Genomic DNA, 26,827 nt, shown 5'->3' on the forward strand with positions numbered 1-26,827 from the left:
CCTATGATCACTTGCTTTTAAAAGTACTCCACATACAGAGGCAGTTAGAGCAGGTGTTGTTATTCATTCCCTTTTCCCATCACATGCTCCTCCTTGTTCCCTTTCATGACTTCTATGATAGCCACTTCCTTGCTTTTCCTTGTAGTTTCACCATCTTTGTATGTGACCATGCACTTCCTAGTTTGGCTTGTTTTTGAACTTTAGGTAGATGGGATTGTACTAAGTTTTCCTTTGTATTTTGCAAAGTTTGCTGTTGTAACAATGTTACTCAACATTCTTTTTACGATTGATCCTTTTTATTGCTTGTAGTTAGTTTGTTGTTTGGTGTTCCATTGTAAGAGTATACCACAATTTACCTACTGTTGGTGGACACTAGGGTTTCTATGTTTTTTGGTGAATATGAGGAACACTGCTGTGAATTTTCTTGTACACATACCCCATGATAATCTCTTGGAAGTGTGCTGGTTAGTAAGGTAGTTCTGTTTGTCTTAGTTATGCTATTTATGTCAGTCTGTATTAAATTCCTTTGGTTCTGAAAAGCCTCTTGACAACAACTCTTTGACCCCCTTCTTATGTTTCCAAGAGGAACTGATAAATGATTCTTCTCCTAAGGCCATTGTTTTATGCTCCTTAAAAAGGGCAAGTTATTTCTTCACAGTACAGTCTGGATTGAAGAGAACTGAGGAGCTTTGGTTTGGATGGAGTGACTGGAGAGATTATTTCTTTTTAAGAAAGGTTAAACAAGTGACCTTACTGTTTTGTTTGAAGTGAATTTCCAAAACATATATTCACTTATTTTTTATAAATACAGAACCCACCTCAAAATTATTCATAAAATTTTATGTGGTTTTCTACATCCTTCTCTTAGTGAAGCTATTCCCTCCTACTTCAAAGTGTCTTTCAGTCTAAACTTTTGGAGACAGTTTTCTAAAAAGAAAACAAGTTGACCTTTTGTGGAACCAGATTTCAAAATCCTATATAAGATACTCCAGTATTTTCAATTATTCTATCAAAATGTTCAGTAGACGTTTGTTGAGCACATATTATATTTTGCTCAGCACTGATGATACTTTTTAGCATGTGATCTCAACTCCTGTTTCACTGAAAAATTAAAATTCTGCCAGGCAGGAACTTCTTCAGATTTCTGCCCCTTCTTATCTAAATCGTTACCTGACCTTGCTTTTTTCTGTCTTGTCTCAAAGCACAGTGTGCACCCTTTACCTGGGTTTTCTCTTACTAGCTTATTGGCCTTTCTCCTTTAGTTAAAATTAACCCATGTCTTAGGAATCGTCATTGTGTTTATACTGGTAAGAATTTTTAACCTGGAGTACAAGAAATTTGGGGAGTTCTTGAACCCCCTGGAATTGTTTTTAAAGTTTTGTATGTGTTTGCATTTTCCTGGGGTAACGACCTAGGGCTTTTGCTTAATTCTGAAAGGGGTCCTTGATATAGAGGAAATTAAGAAGCAAGTTTTTCTCCTCTTCTGTTGGCCCTTCAACAACCCTGGTCTTTTCCCAAATTTTGTTCTATCTTTCTTCTCACAATCATGCTTTGTAAAAGAAATCTACACTTTCTATTTCTTTTTCTTTACTACTCATTCATTTGTTCATCCTCCTACCATTGAAACTACCTTGTTTGAATCATCAAAATTCATTATTTGGGAAATGTTTTATTGAGTACCAACTTTGTGCTGGGCACTCTTCTAGGCATTAGGGATATAACAGTGACTGGACAAGAGCCTAGATCACTTGGAGCTTACATTTGGTGGGGGGTGACAAACAATAAACAAATGAAGAAATAAGTGATATAATTTCAAATAGTGTTAAGTGTGATAACCTAATGGGCGAGTGAGTAGGAGAGAGGCTACTTTAGGTAAGAGGTTGGGGAGGATGCTCTGATATTTCAGCCAAATTGCCAAGGGTAAGAAGGAGCCATTCATGTCAAGGGCTTGGGGGTGAGAATGTTCCTGACGGAGGGAAAGCAAGGGAGGAGGCCTCAGAGTGGAATGAGATTGGCACAGTAGAGGAACAGAAAGAAAACCAATAAACCTGGGGGGTGAACAAAGAAGAGAGTAGTAGGTCTATTTAGGGAAGTGAAGGCAGGGGCCAAATCATGTAGGACCTTAAAAAGTTTGACTTTTTTTAAGAAAATTGAAATTGTATCAAGTATCTCTTCCGACCACAATGCTATCAGACTACATATCAATTACAGGAAAAAAAACTGTAAGAAATACAAACACATGGAGGCTAAACAATGCACTACCAAGTAACCAAGAGATCACTGCAGAAACCAAAGAGGAAATAAAAAAAATACCTAGAAACAAATGACAATGAAAACACAACAACACAAAACCTATGGGAGGCAGCAAAAGCAGTTCTAAGAGGGAAGTTTATAGCAATACAATCCTACCTCAAGAGACAAGAAACATCTCAAATAAACAACCTAACCTTACACCTAGAGCAGTTAGAGAAAGAAGAACAAAAAAACCCCAAAAGTTAGCAGAAGGAAAGAAATCATAAAGATCAGATCAGAAATAAATGAATAAGAAATGAAGGAAACAATAGCAAAGATCAGTAAAACTAAAAGCTGGTTCTTTGAGAAGATAAACAAAATTGATAAAACATTAGCCAGACTCATCAAGAAAAAGAGGGAGAGGACTCAAATCAATAAAATTAGAAATGAAAAAGGAGAAGTTACAACAGACACTGAAGAAATACAAAGCATCCTAAGAGACTACTACAAGCAACTCTTTGCCAGTAAAATGGACAACCTGGAAGAAATGGACAAATTCTTAGCAAGGTATAGCCTTTTAACACTGAACCAGGAAGAAATAGAAAATATGAACAGACCAATCACAAGTAATGAAATTGAAACTGTGATTAAAAATCTTCCAACAAACAAAAGTCCAGGACCAGATGGCTTTACAGGTGAATTCTATCAAACATTTAGAGAAGAGCTAACACTGATCCTTCTCAAACTGTTCCAAAATATAGCAGAGGGAGGAACACTCCCAAACTCATTCTACAAGACCACCATCACCCTGATATCAAAACCAGACAAAGATGTCATAGAAAAAGAAAACTACAGGCCAATATCACTGATGAACATAGATGCAAAAGTTCACAACAAAATACTAGCAAACAGAATCCAACAGCACATTAAAAGGTTCATACACCATGATCAAGTGGGGTTTATCCCAGGAATGCAAGGGTTCTTCAATATATGCAAATCATTCAACGTGATACACCATATTAACAAACTGAAGGATAAAAACCATACGATAATCTCAATAGATGCAGAAAAAGCTTTTGACAAAATTCAACACCCATTTATGATAAAAACTCTGCAGAAAGTAGGCATAGAGGGAACCTATCTAAACATGTAATAAGGCCATATATGACAAACCCACAGTCAACATCATTCTCAATGGTGAAAAACTGAAAGCATTTCCTTTAAGATCAGGAACAAGACAAGATTGCCCACTCTCACCACTGTTATTCAACATAGTTTTGGAAGTTTTAGCCACAGCAATCAAAGAAGAAAAAGAAGTAAATGGAATCCAAATTGGAAAAGAAGAAGTAAAACTGTCACTGTTTGCAGATGACATGATACTATAAATAGAGAATCAAAAAGGTGCTACCAGAAAACTACTGGAGCTAATCAATGAATTTGGTAGAGTAGCAGGATACAAAATTAATGCACAGAAATCTCTTGCATTCCTATAAACTAATGATGAAAAATCTGAAAGAGAAATTAAGGAAACACTCCCATTTACCATTGCAACAAAAAGATAAAATACCTAGGAATAAACCTACCTACAGAGACAAAAGACCTGTATGCAGAAAACTATAAGACACTGATGAGAGAAATTAAAGATGATACCAACAGATGGAGAGTTATACTGTGTTCTTGGATTGGAAGAATCAACATTGTGAAAAAGACTATACTACCCAAAGCAATCTATAGATTCAATGCAATCCCTATCAAACTACCAAAGTCATTTTTCACAGAATTAGAACAAAAAATTTCACAATTTGTATGGAAACACAAAAGACCCCAAATAGCCAGAGCAATCTTGAGAAAGAAAAACAGAGCTGGAGGAGTCAGGCTCCCAGACTTCAGACTATACTACAAAGCTACAGTAATCAAGACATTATGGTTCTGGCACAAAAACAGAAATAGAGATCAATCGAACACGATAGAAAGCCCAGAGATAAACCCATGCACATATGGTCACCTTATCTTTGATAAAGGAGGCAAGAGTATACAATGGAGGAAAGACTGCCTCTTCAATAAGTGGTGTTGGGAAAACTGGACAGCTACATGTAAAAGAATGAAATTAGAACACTTCCTAACACCATGCACAAAAATAAACTCAAAATGGATTAAAGACCTAAATGTAAGGCCAGACACTATAAAACTCTTAAAGGAAAACATAGGCAGAACACTCTGACATAAATCACAGCAAGATTCTTTTTCTTCTTTTTTTTTTTTTAAATTAAGAATAAACAGTCAATTTTATTGGGCTCAGACTAAGAATCCATGGGTTTTGAGGACCTCTGTGAATTTGTCAATTTTCTTCTCTGTGTTCTTTTCGACCTGCTTCCATAGCCTCGTGAGCTGCTTCTTTTTCCAGTAGTGGATCTTGGCCTTCTCCTTTCTCTTCTCCTCAAGGGTGGCTGTTACTGCCTGGTACTTCCAGCCAACCTGATGAGCCAGGGACCCTAGGTAGGCAAACTTCCACATAGGCTTCAGATGCACAACCTTGAGGGCGGTAGGAACCACCATCCTCTTTTTCTTGTCATAGGGTGGCAGGATCCCATCAAACGCCTTGAGGCAGTTTAGAGCGGCCTGGCCTTGATTGGTCTTATGGGACAGCATGCCTTGCACTGTCTGCCAGAAGATGAGGCTGGGGGCTCAGAAGTGGTAGGGGGCTCTGGGAGGGGTTGGTGTTCATCTGCTTGCAGAGGAATGCCAGGTACTTCAACTTGTTTCTATAGAAATTGCCAGAAATATTGATGCCCTCACAGCACATAGCCACCACCTTTTGACCCAGAAGCACCTGCTTGGCCATCATGGCCACCAGGCAGCCCAGGAGATGGCCTTGGCCATCGAGAACCAGGACCTGCCCCTCCGCCATCTTTGGCAGCTGCCTCCAAGATGCTTTTTGACCCACCTCCTAGAGAAATGGAAATAAAAACAAAAATAAACAAATGGGACCTAATGAAGCCTAAAAGCTTTTGCACAGCAAAGGAAAACAAAAACAAGATGAAAAGACAACCCTCAGAATGGAAGAAAATATTTGCAAATGAAGCAGCTGACAAAGGATTAATCTCCAAAATATACAAGCAGCGCAATATCAAAAAAACAAACAACCCAATCCAAAAATGGGCAGAAGACCTAAATAGACATTTCTCCAAAGAAGAAATACAGATTGCCAACAAACACATGAAAAGATGCTCAACATCACTAATCATTAGAGAAATGCAAATCAAAACTACAGTGATGTATCACCTCACACTGGTCAGAATGGCCATCATCAAGAAATCTACAAAAAATAAATGCTGGAGAGGGTGTGGAGAAAAGGGAACCACCGTCTTGCAGTGTTGGTGGGAATGTAAATTGATACAGCCACTATGGAGAACAGTATGGAGGTTCCTTGAAAAACTAAAAATAGAACTACCATATGACCCAGCAATCCCACTACTGGGTATATACCCTGAGAAAACCATAATTCAAAAGAGTCATGTGCCACAACATTCATTACAGTACTACTTACAATAGCCAGGACATGGAAGCAACCCAAGTGTCCATCGACAGATGAATGGATAAAAGAAGATGTGGCACATATATACAGTGGAATATTACTCAGCCATAAAAAGAAACAAAATTGAGTTATTTGTAGTAAAGTGGATGGACCTAGAGACTGTCATACAGAGTGAAGTAAGTCAGAAAGAGAAAAACAAATACCATATGCTAACACATATATATGGAACCTAAAAAAAAAATGGTTTTGATGAACCTAGGGGCAGGACAGGAATAACTACGCAGACATAGAGAATGGACTTGAGGATGTGGGGACGGGGAAGGGTAAGCTGAGATGAAGTGAGTGGCATGGACATATATACACAACCAAATGAAAAATAGATAGCTACTTGGAAGCAGCTGCATAGCACAGGGAGATCAGCTTGGTGTTTTGTGATCACCTAGAGCGGTGGGATAAGGAGGGTGGGAGGGAGAAGCAAAAAGGAGGGGATATGAGGATATACGTATGCATATAGCTGATTCACTTTGTTATACAGCAGAAACTAACACAACGCTGTAAAGCAATTATACTCCAATAAAGATGTTAAAGGAAAAAAGAAAAAAAATATATGAGCTACCTTTGTAAGCTAGAGATTAAAGTAAAAAAAAAGTTTGACTTTTATTCTGATTTCAGTGGGAAGCCATTGGAGTGTTTTGAGCAGGATCTCATTATTTTAAAATGATTGTTTTGATTTCAGTTTGGAAAACAGGTTGCAGGGAGCAGCAGTAGAAGGAAAAAGACCAGTTAGGAGACAATTGCAGTAATCCATGTGGGAGATGATGGTGACTTGAACCAAGTAGGTGATAATAAAAGTGTACAGAAGTGGATGATGGATTGGGGATATATTTTGGAGGTAGATCCAAAGGGCTTGTTGATGGATTTGATGAGGTTCAGGAAAAGAGGAAACAAAGACAACACCTTGGTTTTTGACTTTGATCACTGCACAAATGACAGTGCCATGTGACATGGGAAAGACTGGGAAGGAACATGGTGGAGGCAGGGTTGAGAGTAGAAGTGCAGGTGGGGGAATTGAGGTCTGTTTTTTTTTTTTTTTTTTTGTGGTACGCGGGCCTCTCACTGTTGTGGCCTCTGCCATTGTGGAGCACAGGCTCTGGACGCGTAGGCTCAGCGGCCATGGCTCACGGGCCTAGCCGCTCCGCAGCATGTGGGATCCTCCCAGACCGGGGCACGAACCTGTGTCCCCTGCATCGGCAGGTGGACTCTCAACCACTGCGCCACCAGGGAAGCCCAAGAGGTCTGTTTTAACATGTTAAGTTGTGATGGCTTTGGACATCCAATAAACAATATAATGTGTTAAGTGCTCCAGTAGGGATATGTTCATAGTTTGGAGGGAACATGGAAAATATATGCTAAGTCTTTGGGGGGAAGTAGAAGTCAGAAATACTTTTTTGTAGTCCTGTATTCCCTTAGCATACATGTATGTGGCACGAATCATACTGTACTGTAATTTCTGATTTGTTTTGGACTTCCCTAGATTCATTGAGGCTTGAAATTGTAAGTTTTTTGTTTTAATTTAATTTAATTTATTTTATATTGGCTGCATTGGGTCTTTGTTGCTGCACGGGGGCTTTTCTCTGGTTGCTGGTGAGTGGGGGCTACTCTTCGTTGCTGTGCGCAGGCTTCTTGTTGTGGTGGCTTCTCTTGTTGGGAACACGGGCTCTACGTGCACATGCTTCAGTAGTTGTGGCACACGGGCTCAGTAGTTGTGGCTCACAGGCTCTAGAATGCAGGCTCAGTAGTTGTGGCACACGGGCTTAGTTGCTCCGCAGCATGTGGGATCTTCGTGGACCAGGGCTCGAACCTGTGTCTCCTGCATTGGCAGGTGGATTCTTAACCATTGTGCCACCAGGGAAGCCCCTTGAAATTGTAAGTTTTTATTTGTTTTCTATCTTTCTAGCTTCCCAATCTAATATTGGTTCATCCTTATCCTAACTGTTTATAAATTTGTTTGGTAAGTGAATAAATATTACAATCTGATAGTATGAACTGAAACAGTGATAGTAGTGATGGAAGAAATGTGTTTGAGAGAGATTTTAGTGAAAAGATCAGTAGGACATGACGGCCAATTAAATAAGTTGAGTCAGTGAGAGGAATTAGTAATAATAGTAATTGTAAATAATAATAATATATATATAGCAGTTATTATTTATTGCCAGCACTGTTCTAAGTGCATTACATATAATAACTCATTTAATCCTCACAACAACTCTATGAGGCAAGTACTGTTTTCATCTCTATTTTAGAGATGAGGAAGCCATGGCCAGAGAAGTAACTTGCCTGTGGTCATGCAGCTAAGAAGGGGCAGAACAGGCATTATGAACGGAAGCAGTCTGAGGCTAAAGAACATGCTCTTAACCACTATGCTGTGTTGCTTGCCCGTTGAGAATGATTGTGATTCTAGCTTGGGTGTTTATGATGACAATTTGCTGCTTACAAAGTACTTTACTTGCGTTCTCTGAGATCTGTACAGGAACACAAGTTCCATTCAAAGCTCCATCTAGAGATCACTGCAAGGTGGAAGATATTCAGGTAGCCTGAGGTGGAGAAACTGGCATGCCAGGCATGGGCATTTCAGATACACTGATTTCTCTCCCTTTTTATTGCCTTCAAAGTTAGTGTAGGGAAAGTCGCAGCTCTAATATGATGGCTCACAATTGTCAGGTAGACTCTTGGTCTCTTTATACTTCTGATTTCTAGACTAGACTGATAGTAAACGTGACTGTTCATTTTACCAAAAAAAGAGGGAAGGTTCCATTTTATCCGCTTTAGTACACTGCTTCATTACCAACCTCTACAAATTTGTATTGACACCTTCCTGTTAGTCAAAGAACTGTGCAGATTGATGGAATACAGAGAGCTCTAGGATATTATTTGTTAAGATTCTAATAACTGTGTGAGGAAGACATATCCAGAAAAAGTAAATAGCTACATAAATTGTTCTATTACCAAGATATTTGGATGTCTCAATGAAGAGGTGATCACTGTTCGATGGAGAAGACAGAGAAAACCTCCTAGAGAATATGGAATTCAAGCTGAGCCTTAGAAGTGTCTTTACTTCAGTGGAGAAAAGAGTGAGGGCAAAGCTCATGAACAAAAGATAATACGTTTCTGAATGTATGTATAAAGAAGGTGTAGAATAGTTTGTCTTTAATAGAGGGGTTCTTGGAGGTGTCAAGTAGGAGGTAAATTTGAAGAAGTAGGAAGGGACCAAATTATGAAGAACTCTGTATGCTAGGCAGGTTTAGATTTTAGGTCCTTGCTATTCAAGGTGTAGTCTGTGTGCTGGCCAAATAGGGATCGCTGAGCAGCTTTTTAGAAATGCAGTATTTCAGACCTACTGTGAGTAATAATCTCATTTTAACAAGATTCCCAAATGATTCGTATGTTTACTAAAATTTGAAAAGTACTGCTATAGTGAGGAGTCATTTGATTCAGTTATAGTTAGTCACATGTTTATAACTAGGAACACATTTTTCAACAGAAACTATGTAAGAAATGGTAGTTAGGATTTCAGCCTAACCCATAAAGGCCTAAAACAATTCATAGTTAGAAATGCTTTGTGAGATCTAATGCTGAAGTTCCAGGAGAGGCAGGAACTGCTGGACTGGAGAACAGAAAAAGCAGATTTGTGTCTTGTTTAGGGAAAGGGAAAAAGGGAAATAAACCTGTCGGACTGCTAAGGGCTGGGTTGTACAGGGTGTTAACACAAGGTCAGTGATCCTGAGCCTTAATTTCCCAAGCACTAGATTTTGGAGCATAGCATCTGTGCTGCTTTGCTTGTAGCAAATTCTCTCTTAACGTAATGGTAGCCTTGATTCAGAGAAAGAAAAATTATTTCCTTAAATTATACAGTTTCTAAGATACATAGTCAAGTAAAAAAAGCACAGTGAAGAGTAGTATGTGTAGTATGCTAAAGTGAGAAAGCTTTTAACACTGTTATTTTGCACATGTGCAAATATGTATGTAGAAAAATTCTGAGAAATGGAATTATTTGTAAAGAAGCTATGTGCATTTGTAATGTTGCTAGATTTACCCAGTTGTTTTCCATAAATACTGTGTCAATTTACACTGCCACAGAATGCTAAGTTATATATCCAACTTTATGATTTTGCCAATGTGATGGTTAAAAAATGGTATCCCAGTGTTGTTTTAATTTGTATTCCTCCAAATGGTGAGATTGAATATCTTTAAGTCTATTTAAAAGCCATTTCTGTGAAATATCCATATTCTTGGCCAATTTTTATATTAGGGTATTTCTTTTCCTTTTTTTAATTATAGGAATTATTTATATATTAGGGAAATTAGCCCTTTGTGATATGGGTAGCAAACCTTTTTGTTAATATACAAAAATAACAATAAACAGGTAGCTAGTGAACATCATAGCCCTGGAAGTAGACCACTTAATTTGCTGCTGACCCATATTCCCTTAGATAGAGTGGAGTATGTCTTTTTTGAAAAGCATGTTCAATACTATAGTTTCATATTTGGAAAACACACAGAAGAAGTTTTATAATATAAAGTTTTAAGAAAGTAAATGTTGATGAAGTCCTTTTAGCTGGTGGAACAGGTTAAAAACAATTTTTTAATTGAATGTTGTTAATTTTCAAAATTATGATTGTTGTGGGAAATCACAAAGCTGTTTTAAACCTGACTGTCTTTATATTATTCCCATTCCTTCCACTAGGTTACCACCAAAGAACATGATTTTGATCTAGGGGCTCCAGTTTCTGAAGCTGAAAAACACCAGAATATTCTCCAACTAGAACAAGAAGTGAGAAATCAAGACAAATTCATTTCTTCACTGAAGTTACAGGTTACATTTAATTTCTCTGCATATTTCCCTAAATTAATTTGGGATGGGAGCCTATATTAAAATAAGATAGAGAATAAATACCAATTCAGTGCTCATTTAAATTGTATGGGTCTAAAATCATTCCATTTTTATCTTAACCATTTTGAAACACATAGATTCAGAGTTAGTGAGTGAAAACTATATCCCAGGTGTTGTATCAGATGCTTTCAAGTACATAATCTTACTTAATCATCCCAACTTTGTGAAATTGTGATGATATTTCCATTTTACCAATGTGGAAGCCCAAGTTCCAAGAGGCTAAAGAATTATGATATTTAACTAATGAGTGACAGAGCTAGGATTTCTCTGAACTCCCACGTTAGCTAGAATTTGAATCCAGTTCTCTGAACTCCCAAGTTCATTATTGTTTCTGTTCTCCTGGTGTCTGACCTGTGGTATAGCTATTAATAAAGGCTATTAAAAGAAACTTCCTCTTCTAGGAAAATGGAGTAGACTTACTTTTCCTTACTCTTCCCACTAAGTACAGCTAAAAACCCTGAATATTATATATAAAACAAGCATAAGAACACTCTGAAAGGTGGGAAGAAGGAAGACTGGCTAGAGACCTCAGCACACAATGAATGTTAGGACATGTTAGGGAGTTCCTGGTTTTTCTTTTTGTTCCATATATCCCAGGCAGAGTACTGGAAAAACTGGCAACCAGAAATCATGGGTGCAGATTTATAAAGGTCTCAGAAAAGCCATCCCTTTCTAGCTGAAGGACTAGGAATTGGGCAATCTAGCAAGGCAGATTACTCTTAGACAAGAACTGTCCATTTTAAGCAGACACCAGGGAAAAAAACTAGCTCCATTCCTGCCAGCAAAGGCTAAGAGCCCAGACATCCACCCTTCTCATGCTATAACAAAGAACCCCATCCTTCCCTCATCCCCCCACCCTGCCCCACAAGGCCCCCATCCCACCTGGGTGATATCAAAGAAGGCTGAGTGGGGAACCAAGACTTTTGTGTCATTCAGGACGTAAGGAAGTCCCCAACCCCATATTGTCAGCAGAGACCACATGGGGAGCCAAGAAGTCCACTGCCACCTGGTAGTAAGAGGTGCCCCATTTCCTCTTTGCTGGGATGATATCAGAAGAGACCTAATGCGGAGTCAGAACCTTTACCACCCTCCAACAGTAACAAGTCCACCCACCCACAGTGGCAGTGGAGGATACGTGGGAGCGGTAATAAGGAGCCTCCATTCTTCCAGCTCTGGTGATATCAGCAGAGGCCTGGTGGGGAGCCCGAAGTCCCATCCCTGCCTAGCCGTCACGAGGAGCCCCACCCTTCCCAGGTGTCAAAGGAGGCCTAGTGGAGAAATTGGGCGTTTACTCCCATCCAACAGTAACAAGGCAGTGTCCCCCTTTTCTTGCTGGAGCGGTGTCACAGGAAGCCTACTGAAAGATAAGAGTCGGTGTCTTAGACTATGAGGTCTCAATTAAAAAAAAAGGAAAAAACACTCCTCATCCCCCAAATCAGGAAGATTTCAACCTCTATGAGAAAAGACAATCAAGAGATGCCAACACAGAGATGAATAAAATATGACAATTATCTGACAAGGATTTTAAATTAGCCATCATATAAATGCTTCAACAAGTAATTTTGAGCATGCTTGAAACAAACAGATAAAGTACAGCCAAGTGGAATTTTGGTAGCAAACAGCCTGTTGGAAATAAAAGATATAAAGTAGAGGCAAGTGGAATTTTGGTAGCAAACAAGCTGTTCTTCAGTAGGTGAATAGAATAAACAAACTGTGGTGTATAATAGAATATTATTCACTGATTAAAAGACATGAGCTATCAAGCCATAAAAAGACATGAAGGAACCTTGAAAGGATATTGTGAGGTGAAAAAAGCCAATCTGAAAAGGTTACATACTCTGTGATTCCAACTATACGAGCTTCTGGGAAAGACAAAACATAGAGACATTAGAAGATGACTGGTTGCCAGGGATTTGGAGGGAGGAAGGGGTGAAGGGAGCACAGGGGATTTTTAGGGCAGTGAAACTATCCTGTATACAGTAATGATGGATACATGTCACTGTACATTTGTAAAAACCCACAGAATCAACAACCCTAAGAGTGAACCCTAATTAAACTCTGGATTTTAGTTAATAATAATGTATAATGTTGGCTCATCAATTGTGACCAATGTACCACACTAAAACAAGATGTAAATAAGGGGAAACTGAGGTGAGTTGGAGGGGGGAGAAGGGGTATGTGGGAACTCTCTGTACTTACTGGTCAATTTTTCTGTAAACCTAAAACTGCTCTAAAAAAAAGTAAGTTCTATTAAAAAAATACATGGGAGAAAAGACTTCCAAATTATGTATCTGATAAGGGATTAATATCCAGAATATATAAAGAAATCCTATAACTCAACAACAAAAAACCCGAAAACAACGCAATTCAAAAATGGCAAAAAACTTGAATAGATGTTTCTCCAGAGAAGATATACAGATGGCCAATAAACATGAAAAGATGCTCAACATCACCAGTCATTAAGGAAATGCAAATCAAAACCACAATGAGATATCACTTCACACCAATCAGGACCACTATTATCAAAAAGCAGAAAATAACAAGTGTTGGTGAGGATGTGGAGAATCTGGAGCTCTTGTGCATTGCTAATGTAAAATGGTTTAAGCATAGTACAAAATTTTGGCAATTCCTCAAAAAGTTAAGTATAGAATTACCATGTGATCCAGCTATTCCACTCCTAGGAATATCCCCCAAAGATTAAAAGCAGGGACTCAAACAGATACTTGTACACCAGTGTTCATAACAGCATTATTTATGATAGCCAAGAGGTGGAAACAACTCAGATTCCATCGATAGATGAATGGATAAACAAAATGGGGTACGTACAAACAATAGAACATTATTCAACCTTAATTCTGAAAGGAGACTACAAGATGGAAGAGCCCTGAAAACAGTGTGCTAATTGAAATAAGCCAGGCACAGAAGGACAAGTATTGTATGATTCCACTTATATGAGGTAGGAAAATTCATAGATAATTATTTAATGGGTACAGAGTTTCAGTTTGTGATGATGAAAAAGTTCTGGAAATGGATATGGGATGGTTGCACAATGTTGTGAATGTACTTAATGCCATTGAATTTTACATTTAAAAATGGTTAGAGTGGTAAATTTTATGATGTTCTATTTTACCACAATAAAAAAGTTTAAAAAAATACAGTAACTGAAATTAAAAACTCAGTGTTCTCAAACAAAAACATGAAGAGGAGGAGAAAAGAATGAATCAGTGAACATGAAGATAGAAATAAAGAAATTACCTGATCTGAACAATAGAGAGAAAATAGATTGAATAAATGTGAACAGAGGCTCAGGGACAGGTGGGAATATAACAAAAGATCTACATTTGGATTGTTGGAGTCCCAGAAAGAGAGGTAAGAGAAGGTGGGGCTGAAAAAATATTCAAAGAAATAATGGCTAAACAGTCCCCAAATTTGGCAAAAGACATAAACAAATGAAAGAAAGTGAGTGAAAAGCTACCAGGAGTCTCCCAAAGAAATCTACACTGAGACACTTCATATTCAAACTGAAAACTAAAGACAAAAAAAATCCTGAAAGAAACAATTCATTATTTATAGGGGAGCACCAATTCAAATGGCAGCAGGTCTGGAAACGAGATCAGAAGGAAGTGGCGCAACATTTTTCAAGTGTTGGAAGAAAAGAACTGTCAACCCAGTGCATATTCTGTATTTAGAAAAGTATGAAGGGAAAAGTAAGAAATGAAGGGAAAATTAAGATATTCTCAGATGAAGAAAACTGAGAATTTGTTGCCAGCAAAGCTACCCTAAAAGAATATCTAAAGGAATTTCTCTAACAAGGAAGGAAGTGGTAAAAGGAGTAGTCTTGGAAGAATAGGAAGGAAGGAGGAACAACATATAGAGCAAAAATATGGGTAAACGTGATCGAATTTCCTTTTCTACTTTTCTAAATTATGTTTGTCGAATGTAGTTCTCAGTGCATGTAGAGGAAATATTTAAGAATTATTTTATTAATAAAGGAGGGTAGAGGGACGTAAAGGGAGGTAAGGTCTCTGCACTTCACTTGAACTGGTAAAATGTAGGCTGTGATAACTTATGAACATATAATGAAACACCTAGAGCAACCACTAAAAATCTGTAAAAAGAGTTATACTCAGAATTGCTATGGATACCTCAAACTGGAATTCTAAAAAATGTTCAAGTAACCCAGAGGAAAGTGGGTAAAACAAAACAGAAAGAAAAATTAAAAAAAAAAACAAAACAGAAAACAACAGAAAAGTCACACTTGAATCTTAACATAAAAGTAAGTACATTAAATATATGTAATCTAAATACACCAATTAGAAGCTAGAAATTGGCAGAGTGGATTAAAAAACCATGACCTAGCATTATGCTGTCTATAAGAAATTCACTTCAAATATAATGATATAGCTAGGTTGAAAGGCATTCAGACCCAAATGAAGAAATAAAACTATCCCTGTTTATAGATAACATGATCTTCTTCCTGGAAAATCTCATACCATCTACAGTGTAAAAACTAGAACTAATAAATGAGTTCAAAAGGTCAGAATACAACACAAACATACTGTATTTTTGTTTTAAATGTATTTATTTATTTATTTTTTGGCTGCGTTGGGTCTTTGTTGCTGTGCGCAGGCTTTCTCTAGTTGTGGTGAGCAGGGGCTATTCTTCGTTGCGGTGCACGGGCTTCTCATTGCAGTGGCTTCTCTTGTTGCAGAGCACGGGCTCTAGGTGCCTGGGCTTCAGGAGTTGTGGCTCGCGGGCTCTGGAGCACAGGCTCAGTAGTTGTGGCACACGGGCTTAGTTGCTCCGCGGCATGTGGGATCTTCCCGGATCAGGGCTCGAACCTGTGTCCCCTGCACTGGCAGGCGGATTCTTAACCACTGCACCACCAGGGAAGCCCTGTATTTTTGTATATTATCAATTAACCTGTGGAAATCTAAATTAAAAATTACATGCCATTTACAATCACTCAAATAGAAAATGGAATCCTTAGATGTAAATCTAACAAAATAAGTATGAACTCACATTCTGAAAACTACAGAATGCTAATAAGAGAAATCTAAGAAGATCTAAACAAATATTCAGGGATTGGTAGCCTCAACATAGTAAGATATCAATTCTCTCCAAATCTATATCCAAGTTTAATACGATTCCCATCAAAATCCCAGCAAAGAACAATTTTGAAAAAGACCAAAGTGGAAAGAGTCATTCTCCTTGATTTAAAAACTTAATATACAGCTACAGTAATCATGACTGTATGGTGTTGCTAGAGGGACAGACATAGATCAGTGATACAGAATAGAGAATCCAGAAATAGCCTTACACGAATACAGCCAAATGATTTTTGACAGAGGTGCAAATGCAATCTGATGAAGAAAGGTAGTCTTTTCAACAAAATGTGCTGGAGCAATTTGATATCTTTTAGGAACAAAAATGAGCCTAGACCTAAACCTCACACCTTATACAAAAATGAACTCAGAATAGATCATAGATTTAAATGTAAAACATAAAACTATGAAAGTTTGAAAAGGTAACATAGGAACAAATCTTCAGGACCTTGGGCTTGCTGAAGAGTTCTTAGACATGACAGCAAAAGTGTGATTCATAAAAGAGAAAATTGATAATTTGAATTTCATCAAGATTTAAGTCTTTTGCTTTGTGAAAGACCCTGTTAATAGGATGAAAAGATAAGCTACAACCCCTGTTTCTGTCAAAGGAATCGTATCTAGAACATGTGGAGAACTCTCACAACTCAACAGTAAAAAGCAAACAATCCAGTTAGAAAATGAACAAAGAATATAAAGACATATTTCACAGGAGGTTGTATTGTTGACAAATAAAAAGATGTTCATCTTTTCTAAACATCAGGGAAATACAAATTAAGACCATGATGAGATAACAATGCACACTGTTAAGAACAGTTAAAATAAAAAATAGTCATGATACCAAATGCTGGCAAGGATGAGGAGAAACTGGATCACTGATACATTCCTGGTGGGAATGGGGAATGGTACAGCTACTCTGGAAAATAGTTTAGTTCTTAAAAAACTAAACATACATTTACCATACAGCCCAGCAATTGCACTCTTGGGAATTTATTCCAGAGAAATGAAAACTATGTCCACTCAAAAACCTGTATACAGTTATACAGTTGTTCATAGCAGCTTTATTTGTTATAGTCCCAAACTGGAAACATCTAAAACTTCCCTTAATTGGTGAATTATTAAACAAACCGTGGTAATCCATACCATGAAATATTATTCAGCAATAAGAAGGAATGAACTGTTGATCCACTTAACAACTTAGATGTCAGGGTCACTGTGCTGAGTGAAAAAGCCACCGTCAACAGATAGCATACTGTGATCTCTATCACATGATTCTATTTATGTAACATTCTCAAAATGGCAAAATTATTATAGAGATTAGTGGTTGCTAAGAGTTATGGGTGGGGAGGGAAGGCTGTGACTATACAGGAGTAACGGGAGGGTGATCTTTGTGGTGATGGAATAGTTCTGTGTCTTATTGAGGTGGTAGTTACAGCATTTTACACGCGATAAAATGGTGTAGAACAATAGGCACACGTTGTACCAATGTCAAATCTCTGGGTTTGATATTTTACTGTAATTTAAGATGTAACTGTTTGGGGAAACCAGGTTAAAGGCACATGAACCTCTGTACTACGTTTGCAACTTCCCGTGAACCTTTAGTTATTTCAAAATAAAAAGGTTTTTTTTTTTGCAAGTTTTCTTTGTTAAATAAAAGCTACTTTTTGAGTACCTATTGTCTGCCAAAAATTTTACTTGAACTTTTATATCTCTCTAACTACACCCTGAAAATTGTAGGTATTCTCTCCATTTAACAGATGAAACTCAAGAAGCTTCCATTTATTTTTTTCTGAAGTCAGATGCATCTCTTAGGATCAAGAAAATATGGTAAATTGTCTGAGGTTAAGTGACTGGTGAGGAACTGCAGCAGGATTTAAACCTGTCTGCCTCAGTCCAAAGCCCACATCCTTTGTAACGTCCTCTTCTAAAGTACTTGTGTCTTGGAATTAAGTAAAAGTGGGGCTTGATGTCAAGGTGAGGGAAGTGTTCATTTATTTATTTATAATGTATTTGTTTTATTCATTTAATAATTGAGCATCATGTGCTAGATATATAATAAATGATACAGAAAGGAGAGGTATGTTGATACAGAAATTAGAGACATGATCCCTTTAAAGTTGCTTAGAACTTAGTGGAAGGGACAGGGAAACAAATGATTATAACACATCTTATAAAATACTAAGATAAAAATATATAAGAAGCTGTATGGGAGCCCAGAGAAGAAAAGCGTGTAACCTTTCCTGGTGGGAGGTCAGGAAACATTTTTAGCATGTTCTTGTTGCTCAGAGACGTGGCCCTGTTGAAGCCATGAACAAAGACAAAAAGATAGATAAATTGAAGTTTGTTTATCCCTATAGTTAAAAAAAATGCTAGTAATGAAAAGAGGTAATAAGAGTGCGGGAAAGTAAAGAAACAGTGAAAGCATGGATAAGAAGAGCAAACAGGAAATCATTGCATGGTTTCTGTACTAGTTGCTAGAGGTGAGCTGCAGATTTCTTTAAAATTACTACAGGCAAAAGCAACAAGGAAATTGTAAAGTAATTCACGGTACAAAGAATAAAAACAAACCAGGTATACAAAAGAAGCACATGTTTTTCTGAAATTGAGACCTGAGCGAAGTTTTCCCTGAGGATTCTTTTTTTTTTTTTATGGTACGCGGGCCTCTCACTGTTGTGGCCTCTCCCGCTGCGGAGCACAGGCTCCGGACGCTCAGGCTCAGTGGCCATGGCTCACGAGCCTAGCCGCTCTGCGGCATGTGGGATCCTCCCGGACCGGGGCACGAACCCGTGTCCCCTGCATCAGCAGGCGGACTCTCAACCACTGCGCCACCAGGGAAGCCCCCTGAGGATTCTTATAGAGAGGGTTCTGTGATATAGTATATAACATTTTCAATAAATTTCCTAACAGGTTTTAAAATGAGTTTAGCAAGTTTCTTACAGCATGTCTAGAGCTTAGGTGTATATTGGAGATGGTGGAGAGGGCTTGGACAGGGCAGTAGGCCTGGGACCACAAATGGTATTTGTTCATCTTATTCTCAGTGTAATGAAGCACCATAAGGCTACAGGAATTACTTCAAATCTGCATTTTCAAAGAATTTTTAGCTGTAGTTGGGAGAATGCCAAAAAAGAAGAGAGTAAGAGGTATTGCTGAAATTCAGCCTGGTTGTGATAAAAGGCTCAACTACAGAAATAAGTGCATTTACAGTTTGCCTTTTTGCTTTTTAAAAAATTCTTCAAGTTTTTTTTTTTTTGTCTCCTGGTTTTGACAATTTAAACTCTTTTCCTGTAAATCTCACAAGTTAGTGTGCCTTACAAAATACCAAAGTGAGAATTGGATTAAAATAATGGCTTTTATTGTGCTTCTTGAGTATAATAAATGTCATTGTGGTATAGTTAGTTATATATAATTCATGACCTCTAGGATATTTCTTTATATAGTGATAAATAATAAAGTTTATATTTTTAAAGAAAACTTTGTTGATTTTGATGGTTTGGAAAGAGCTCTCTCTAGTTACTTGAAAAGGGCAAGGTTACAGCAAAAATAATGTTAGAACTAAGAATAATGTTACATAAGAGATTTAGCAATTTTAGATGCTCTTTAAAGACCAAGACTGTTTTTTTCTTCTGTCTTTTCACATCTTGCACACACAGTGCCTTGACTATAGTAGATGCTCAATAAATATTTGTTAAATATACAGTGAGAGACAAATCCTGTGGAAAAGGGCTTTGTGCCACCCCTTTATCTCAGATATTTCTCTTACGGCACTTAATATACTGTATATGTATTTCCACAAGTAAACAATACATTCTCGGAGGCAGATAGCTAACCTATCTTTGTATCTGTTGAATTTAACATAGTTCTTGACATATTATCATTATTCAATCGGTATAACATATCTTTTTTCCTTTAAAGGCATTTGGATACCTTCGTGATAGAAAAGGCCCTTTTCTTCATCCATTGATGGTTTGATAGTGGGCTAGGAAAGAAAGCTGTGGTCCTCCGCATAAGTCAGCAGATACTTGATTGATTTGGTATTTAGCTTAGTCAAGTAAGTTACTGATATGTTCAAAAGGACTTTTCTAAAGAGTTAACATATTTTGATGACAGTAGTTAGAAACTTAATTCTAAAGAATGCCTAATTGATGATATTAATTATTTAAATTAAATAATTTCAAGACTGGTTTCTTTTCTGCAGATATAAATATTTGGCAATTTTTCTAATAGTTTTGTTAAATATCAACACTAAGTGTTTTTTTTGTTATTAAGCTGTAAATTGTTTTGAGAATTATAGCTATAAACCTTTAAATTTTCACTTAGTATATTTTTTTCAGATAGGTAACACAGTCACATGGTACAAAATCCAGAAAGTAAAAAAAGATATATAGTTAAGTCTCCTTGCCAGGGAAGCAAACCTCCCTTCCTGAATCTAGTCACCTAGTTGTTCTCCTCAGAGGGAAGCTAAGGAAATAGTTTAATTTGATGATTTTCTTTCTACTTGTAACAGATTGAAGATCTCAAACAGACAAATCATGGCTTGGAAGAATGTGTTAGGAAACTCTTGGATGGTAAGGAGGTGGTAAGCAGTCAAATAGAGGATTTAACCAGCCACAATGAGCATCTTTGTCAAGAACTGATTAAAATTGACCAACTAGCAGAGCAACTAGAAAAAGAGAAAAAGTCTGTGGTGGATACTGCCAACAAGGAACTTGAAGAAGCAAAGGTATTAGATTGATCACTGATCAGGTTTTTTTTTTTAATTGAGGTATAATTGACATATAACATTATATTAGTGTACAACTAGTGTACAATTATATTCAGGTGTACAACATAATGATTCAATATTTGTATGTATTGTGAAATGATCACCACAAGTCTAGGTAACATCCAACTACTGATCAGGATTTTAATTCTACTTTAAACATCATATAGTTATTAATGCAGTGGAAAAAGTGGCATTCTCATTTACATCATTTGAAAGTTTTTTAGATTTGACATTGTAATTAAATGTCTATTCTAAGGATTAAATTGTTTTGTGTTTCACATTTTATTTCTTTTAAAAATTTTTACCCAAAAATTTTCCTAAGTAATATGTAGTCATAGTAAAAACTCAAAGCAATGGGAATGTTCTGTATATAGAACATTTCTCTTTCTCCCTAATCCTTTTTTCCTCTGCAGAGGTATCTACCAACAAGTATATATATATATATTTCCATTCTTCTTTTCTGTTTTCACACATACACAATTTATTATAATTATATAATTATAATTTACACATTCACACTTTTAAAAAAGGTGGGTTTTTTTAAACCAAAGCTTTTAAATTTCTATGTAGTCAAATTTGTCAATCTTTACTGAATTCTGAGTTTTGATCTTTTATTTTTTGAGGTCCCACCCCCTTTTAAAACATTTGAATGAGACTTCCCTGGTGGCGCAGTGGTTAAAAATCCACCTGCCAGCGCAGGGGACACAGGTTTGATCCCTGGCCCGGGAAGATCCCATATGCTGCAGAGCAACTAAGCCCGTGTGTCACAACTACTGGGCCTGCGCTCTAGAGCCCACAAGCCACAACTACTGAGCCCGTGTGCCTCAACTACTGAAGCCCTCGGGCCTAGAGCCCATGCTCCACAAGAGAAGCCACTGCACTGAGAAGCCTGCACACCGCAATGAAGAATAGCCCCTGCTCACCGCAACTAGAGAAAGCCCACACGCGCAGCAACAAAGACCCAATGCAGCAAAAATAAATAAAATAAATAAAAATTTAAAAATATATATTTGAATAGACTTTATTATTTTAGAGCAGTTTTAGGTTCATAACAACGTGAAGCAGAAGGTAACAGAGATTTCCCATATACTCCCTGCCCCCACACATGCCTAGTCTCCCCCATTATCCACAATCCCCCACCAAAGTGGCATATTTGTTACATTTTATGATAAAGAATTGACATATTGGGACTTCCTTGGTGGCACAGTGGTTAAGAATCCGCCTGCCAATGCAGGGGACACAGGTTCGAGCCCTGGTCTGGGAAGATCCCACATGCTGCAGAGCAACTAAGCCCATGCATCACAACTACTGAGCCAGCACTCTAGAGCCTGCAAGCCACAACTACTGAGCCCATGTGCCACAACTACTGAAGCCTGTGTGCCTAGAGCCCATGCTCCACAACAAGAGAAGCCACTGCAATGAGAAGCCCGCTCACCACAACAAAGAGTAGCCCCCGCTCGCCACAACTAGAGAAAGCCCGTGCACAGCAACGAAGACCCAATGCAGCCAAAAATAAATAAATAAATAGATAAATAAATTTATTAAAAAAAAGAATTGACATATCATGATCACCCAGAGTCCATAGTTTACATTAGGGTTCACTCTTGGTGTTGTACATGCTATGGATTTGAACAAATGTAAAACGACATGTACCTACCATTATAGTATCAGAGTAATTTCACTGCCCTAAAAGCCCTCTATCTCCACCTAAGGTTTTTTTTTTGGGTGGGGGGATACGTGGGCCTCTCACTGTTGTGGCCTCTCCCGTTGCGGACCACAGGCTCCGGATGCGCAGGCTCAGCGGCCAGGGCTCGCGGGCCCAGGCGCTCTGCGGCATGTGGGATCTTTCCGGACTGGGGCACGAACCCGCGTCCCCTGCATCGGCAGGCGGACTCTCAACCACTGCGCCACCAGGGAAGCCCTCTCCACCTAGTTTTGAACCTTATTTAGGAAGGCCTTCTCACCTCAAGAACTACAAGAATATTTTCTACAGTTTTCTTTAAAGAATTCTTAACATGTATATTTAAAGTTTTAATCCTTCTGGAATTTCTTTTTGTTCTAGTATGAGGTATGGTTGAATAGTCCTTTCTTCAGTCACTGATTTAAAGCGCCATTTTAACAGCTACTGAATTCTTGTACGTGCATGGATATGTTTCTGGACGATTTGGTTTCATTGATTCATTTGCCATCTTCTATGCCACTACCGTATTATTTTAATAACTATAGCTTTATGATATTTTGATAAACATTTTATTTCTTGATTAAATTTTAGTACCCTACCATGACCTTTAGAAACTAGGAATTTAAACACTACTATAAAATGAAGACTTTGATTTCTCATTGTTGTCTAATGGCTTACAGGCAAGACACATGGTATATGTGAAAGCCAGAAAACAACCTGTTGAAATTTTAAATGATAACATGTGCTTATTCATCTTGATTTTATTAATCACCAAATTAGTAAATTGTGTCTGTAAGATGGTAGTTTCCCAAAGCTAATTGTTATTACATGTTATTTCATACACATCCTTTTAATATACTCTTGGTAGCATATATAATAAAGCATATATTATTATATAATATAATAAAATAAAAATATATTATTTATTATAATAATTTAATAAAGCATATTATATGGTACTCTTGGTAGCATATGATAAAGCACTTAAATGATCAGGCTATAAACCTAAGTGTTATTGAAGACATTATTTGTTACAGTAATTTGAAACCTAAGAACCTACTTAATGAACACTAGGATGGTATTTGTTTACATACAGTAGCCTCACTTATTTAGAGTGTGTAAAGGATAAGTCTGTATTAATGAAAAGTCTGAATAATGGAATATTTAAATACATGAAGTTTATTACTTTAATATAAGGACACAATCTTCCCGGAGGAAGATTGTGTTGCCTGGAGGAGGTCCTTAGGAGAACTATTTGAGAGAGTAGATAAGAATGATTTGTTTTTAACTTGCAAATTATTTATCTTGTAATAGTTGTTACCAAAGTATTTGAAGGGTATTTAAAAGTAACTTAACTATTTTAAACATTCTCAACAAACTTTTTTGTTTGTATTGTTTCTTTTTTAATAATAGTTATCATTCATTCACAGTTTAATGGTAAATTGAGTTCAGTCTTAATTATAAAAATTGTCAAAAAACACTGGATTGATGTTTTATTATGTCTTTCTTGTTTTCTTCTTCAAATTTAAAATTAACAGCACTCCTTCCCAGACTGTGGGAAGCCTAGTTGGCCAAATTCCCATAAAGAGAATGCCTGGTTTAGAAGTCATCAATTTTAAAGGGTTGTTAGGGTCTATGTTCTAGAGAGAGTGAGTACTCTTTGAGGATGAATCCTCTGCTATCAAAAGGAAGAATTTCAGGAATGCAGAACATCTAAAATAAAAGAGCTAGGATTTACCTAAAACTGAAAATATTAAATTCATAGATGGAAATTCTGCCTAGCTCAGAAAAGAGTGTTTCTAGGAAATAGATATCCATATATATATGATTTGGAATGTTTGGTGTATTCGAGAATTGGAAAGCTATTTGTAGAAGAGGTGGACTGTAGTCTTAGGGTAGAGATAACATTGCTGATGCAGGGAAAACATTGGGAAGTTAATAAAGAGAGGACAAAATGGAAATAGGTCCTTTGTGTTGGTAAAATGCCCTGAAATGAAAACACCAACCTCAGTGAGGGGATGTTCCAGGTAGAATGGGGATTAGAAAGATGCGTGAAAGGTGCTGGGAATGTGAATACCAATGCGTGTTGTTATCATCATGAAGTCATTGGGTGTACAGTTTAGGCATCCAGTCACTGGGGAGAGATTCCTTGTCTGATTTGTGAGATGAGACTTGAAACAAGAGAATTTCTAATTTGAGAGCTGAGAATGTTTGGGTCCCTGTACTATTTGAGATTATTCTTTAGATATGTGGAGGTAGAGTCTGAGGCTAAAACTGCTGTTTGTCTAGAATTGAGATAGTATTAAATTTATTTACTCAGAAGAGTTTACTTTTAGTCATATTTTTAAAGTCCACTGAGTAACTTCTTCCATCATTCATTCCATGAAAATGTTTTGAGGATTTGCTATTGTATTATCTATCACTATGTAACAAGTTACCCCTAAATCTTAATGACTTCAAACAACAAACATTTATATCTCACAGTTTTAAGTGCAGCTTAACTAAGTAGTTCTAGTTCATGGTTTCTCAGGAAATTGAAATCGAGCTGATGGCCAGTCTGCAGTCATGGCTTGATTGGTACTGGAGGATTTGCTGTTAAGATGACTTATTCAGATGGCTCTTGGCTTTTGACAGGAAGCTTAGTTCCTTGACATGTGAACCTCTCCCTAGGTTGTTTGATATATTCTTTTTTTAAAAATATAAGTTTATTTATTTATTTACTTTTGTTTGCATTGGGTCTTCATTGCTGCGCGTGGGCTTTCTCTAGTTGCGGTGAGTGGGGGCTACTCTTCATTGCGGTGCGTGGCCTTCTCATTGAGATGGTTTCTCTTGTGGAGCACGGGCTCTAGGCACACGGACTTCAGTAGTTGTGGCATGCGGGCTCAGTAGTTGTGGTTCTCAGGCTCTAGAGTGCAGGCTCAGTAGTTGTAGCTCGTGGGCTCTACAGTGCAGGCTCAGTAGTTGTAGTGCACAGGCTTCAGTAGTTGTGGCACGTGGGCTCAGTAGTTGTGGCTTGCAGGCTCTAGAGCACAGGTTCAGTAGTTGTGGCGCACGGGCTTAGTTGCTCTGCGGCATGTGGGATCTTCCCAGACCAGAGCTCAAACCTGTGTCCCCTGCATTGGCAGGCGGATTCTTAACCACTGCGCCACCAGGGAAGTCTCTTGATATATTCTTTATGGCATCTGGCTTCCCATTGGAGCCAGTGATCCAAAAGAGACAACAAGGAAGAATTTCCAGTGCCTGTTATGATCCAGTCTCAAGAGTTACATACAGTCACTTCCACCATATCCTGTTCTTCAGAAGTGAGTCACTAAGTATAGACCACACTTAAGGGGCAGAGAAATTAAGCTCCATCTTTCGAAGGAAACAGTATCAGAATTTTGGGACATATTTTAAAGCTTCCACAACCGTAAGCCTTCTTTGATCTTTTCTTCTTGAGTTGTTATCATTCATGACTTAATGCAGTGTTTCCCAGATTACTGAACACAAGTTTGTGAAATATGAAGAAACAGAGTTGCAATTTTATCGTTACTATTTCTTCATACAGTTTATATCTTTAATTAACATGGGGCCATTATTGGACTGGATCTCTGGTAGCTCTTGTCATTACTATTACTTTGTATGTGATTCGGTCAAAAATGCTTCAGAACCTACTATGAGGAAGACGTAAAGCCTGTATCAGGCGTAAAGGCGTAAAGGCGTAAAGCCTGTATCAGTTTCTGACCTACACCCCCAACCACACATGCTTATTCCCTCTCTCTCTCCCTGATTCATTTTTCTCTAGCACTTTCCTACTACTTTCCTCCTTCTTCCCTCTGCTGCAGCCACACTGACCTCCTTACTATTCCTTGGAATTTAGCAGACAATCTTTTGCCTTTTGCTATAGCTGAATGTTCTGCCTGGAATATTCTCCCGAATTTTTACATGGTTGACTCCCTCAGTGAGGACTTCCCTGATCACCCCCTTTAAAATTCCAGCCTATTCCTTCATAAACACTCCCAATATTCTTAAGGATATTGCTCTTTTTTTCTAATGTAGTATGTAATTTATTCGTCAGGTTTATTTTTTGTTGTCTATCCAGCTGGAATGTAAGCTGTCCAAAGGCAAGGATCTTTGTCTATTTTATTCCCTTTTAAAAAATCTTAAGTATAGAACAGATGTGAGTACTCATTATATATTTTTGAATGACACAATGACTATCTGATATATACTTTACCTATTATCTTTTATTTTTCTCTTTTCAATGAGAATGTAAGCTCCATGAGGGTAGAGGTTTCTGTCTGTGTTATTCACTGCTATAGCCAGCAAATAACACAATGTCAGACACATAGTAGACACTCATTAAACAATTGTCAAATAAATGGAAGCACTGGGCTGGCATCTTTTCATTTGAGCCAGTTATAAGTTTGTTTTTCAGAATGGAATAAGCATTAATGTTTTTATCTTTATAAAAGTAATACATTTTTTTCTAATAGAAGAGTATAATGAAGAAAATAATTTGTACTGTTAATCACACCTTGCTATACCTAGACATAATCTATCTTGTGCAATTTACTTATTGGTT

At 37.5% G+C, this 26,827-nt stretch overlaps 1 protein-coding gene and 1 pseudogene across 20 annotated transcripts in view; one reads left to right on the forward strand and one right to left on the reverse strand.

The window, feature by feature from the left end:
• Positions 1-26,827, forward strand: part of TSGA10 (testis specific 10) — a 106,339-nt gene that overhangs the window by 1,900 nt on the left and 77,612 nt on the right. For 3 of the 20 annotated variants that reach the window (XM_027128849.1, XM_027128843.1, XM_027128860.1), the window contains exons 2-3: positions 10,512-10,640; positions 20,325-20,540. Coding sequence is in view for 7 of the 20 variants with exons in the window: in XM_027128843.1 (XP_026984644.1) it covers positions 10,512-10,640; positions 20,325-20,540 (345 nt within the window). In the remaining 13 variants the exon portion in view is untranslated. Of the gene's footprint in view, positions 1-6,405; positions 6,603-7,016; positions 7,322-8,020; positions 8,942-10,511; positions 10,641-19,732; positions 19,869-20,324; positions 20,541-26,827 lie in introns of those variants that run through there. The other 17 variants (XM_027128853.1, XM_027128852.1, XM_027128847.1 and 14 more) reach the window with 15 other exon arrangements.
• On the reverse strand, positions 4,499-5,225 carry LOC113632044 (60S ribosomal protein L13a pseudogene; annotated as a pseudogene).

The sequence above is a fragment of the Aethalodelphis obliquidens genome, unplaced genomic scaffold (assembly GCF_003676395.1).
Source record: "Aethalodelphis obliquidens isolate GAN/ISIS:26980383/991018 unplaced genomic scaffold, ASM367639v1 scaffold35, whole genome shotgun sequence".
NCBI lineage: Eukaryota > Metazoa > Chordata > Mammalia > Artiodactyla > Delphinidae > Aethalodelphis > Aethalodelphis obliquidens.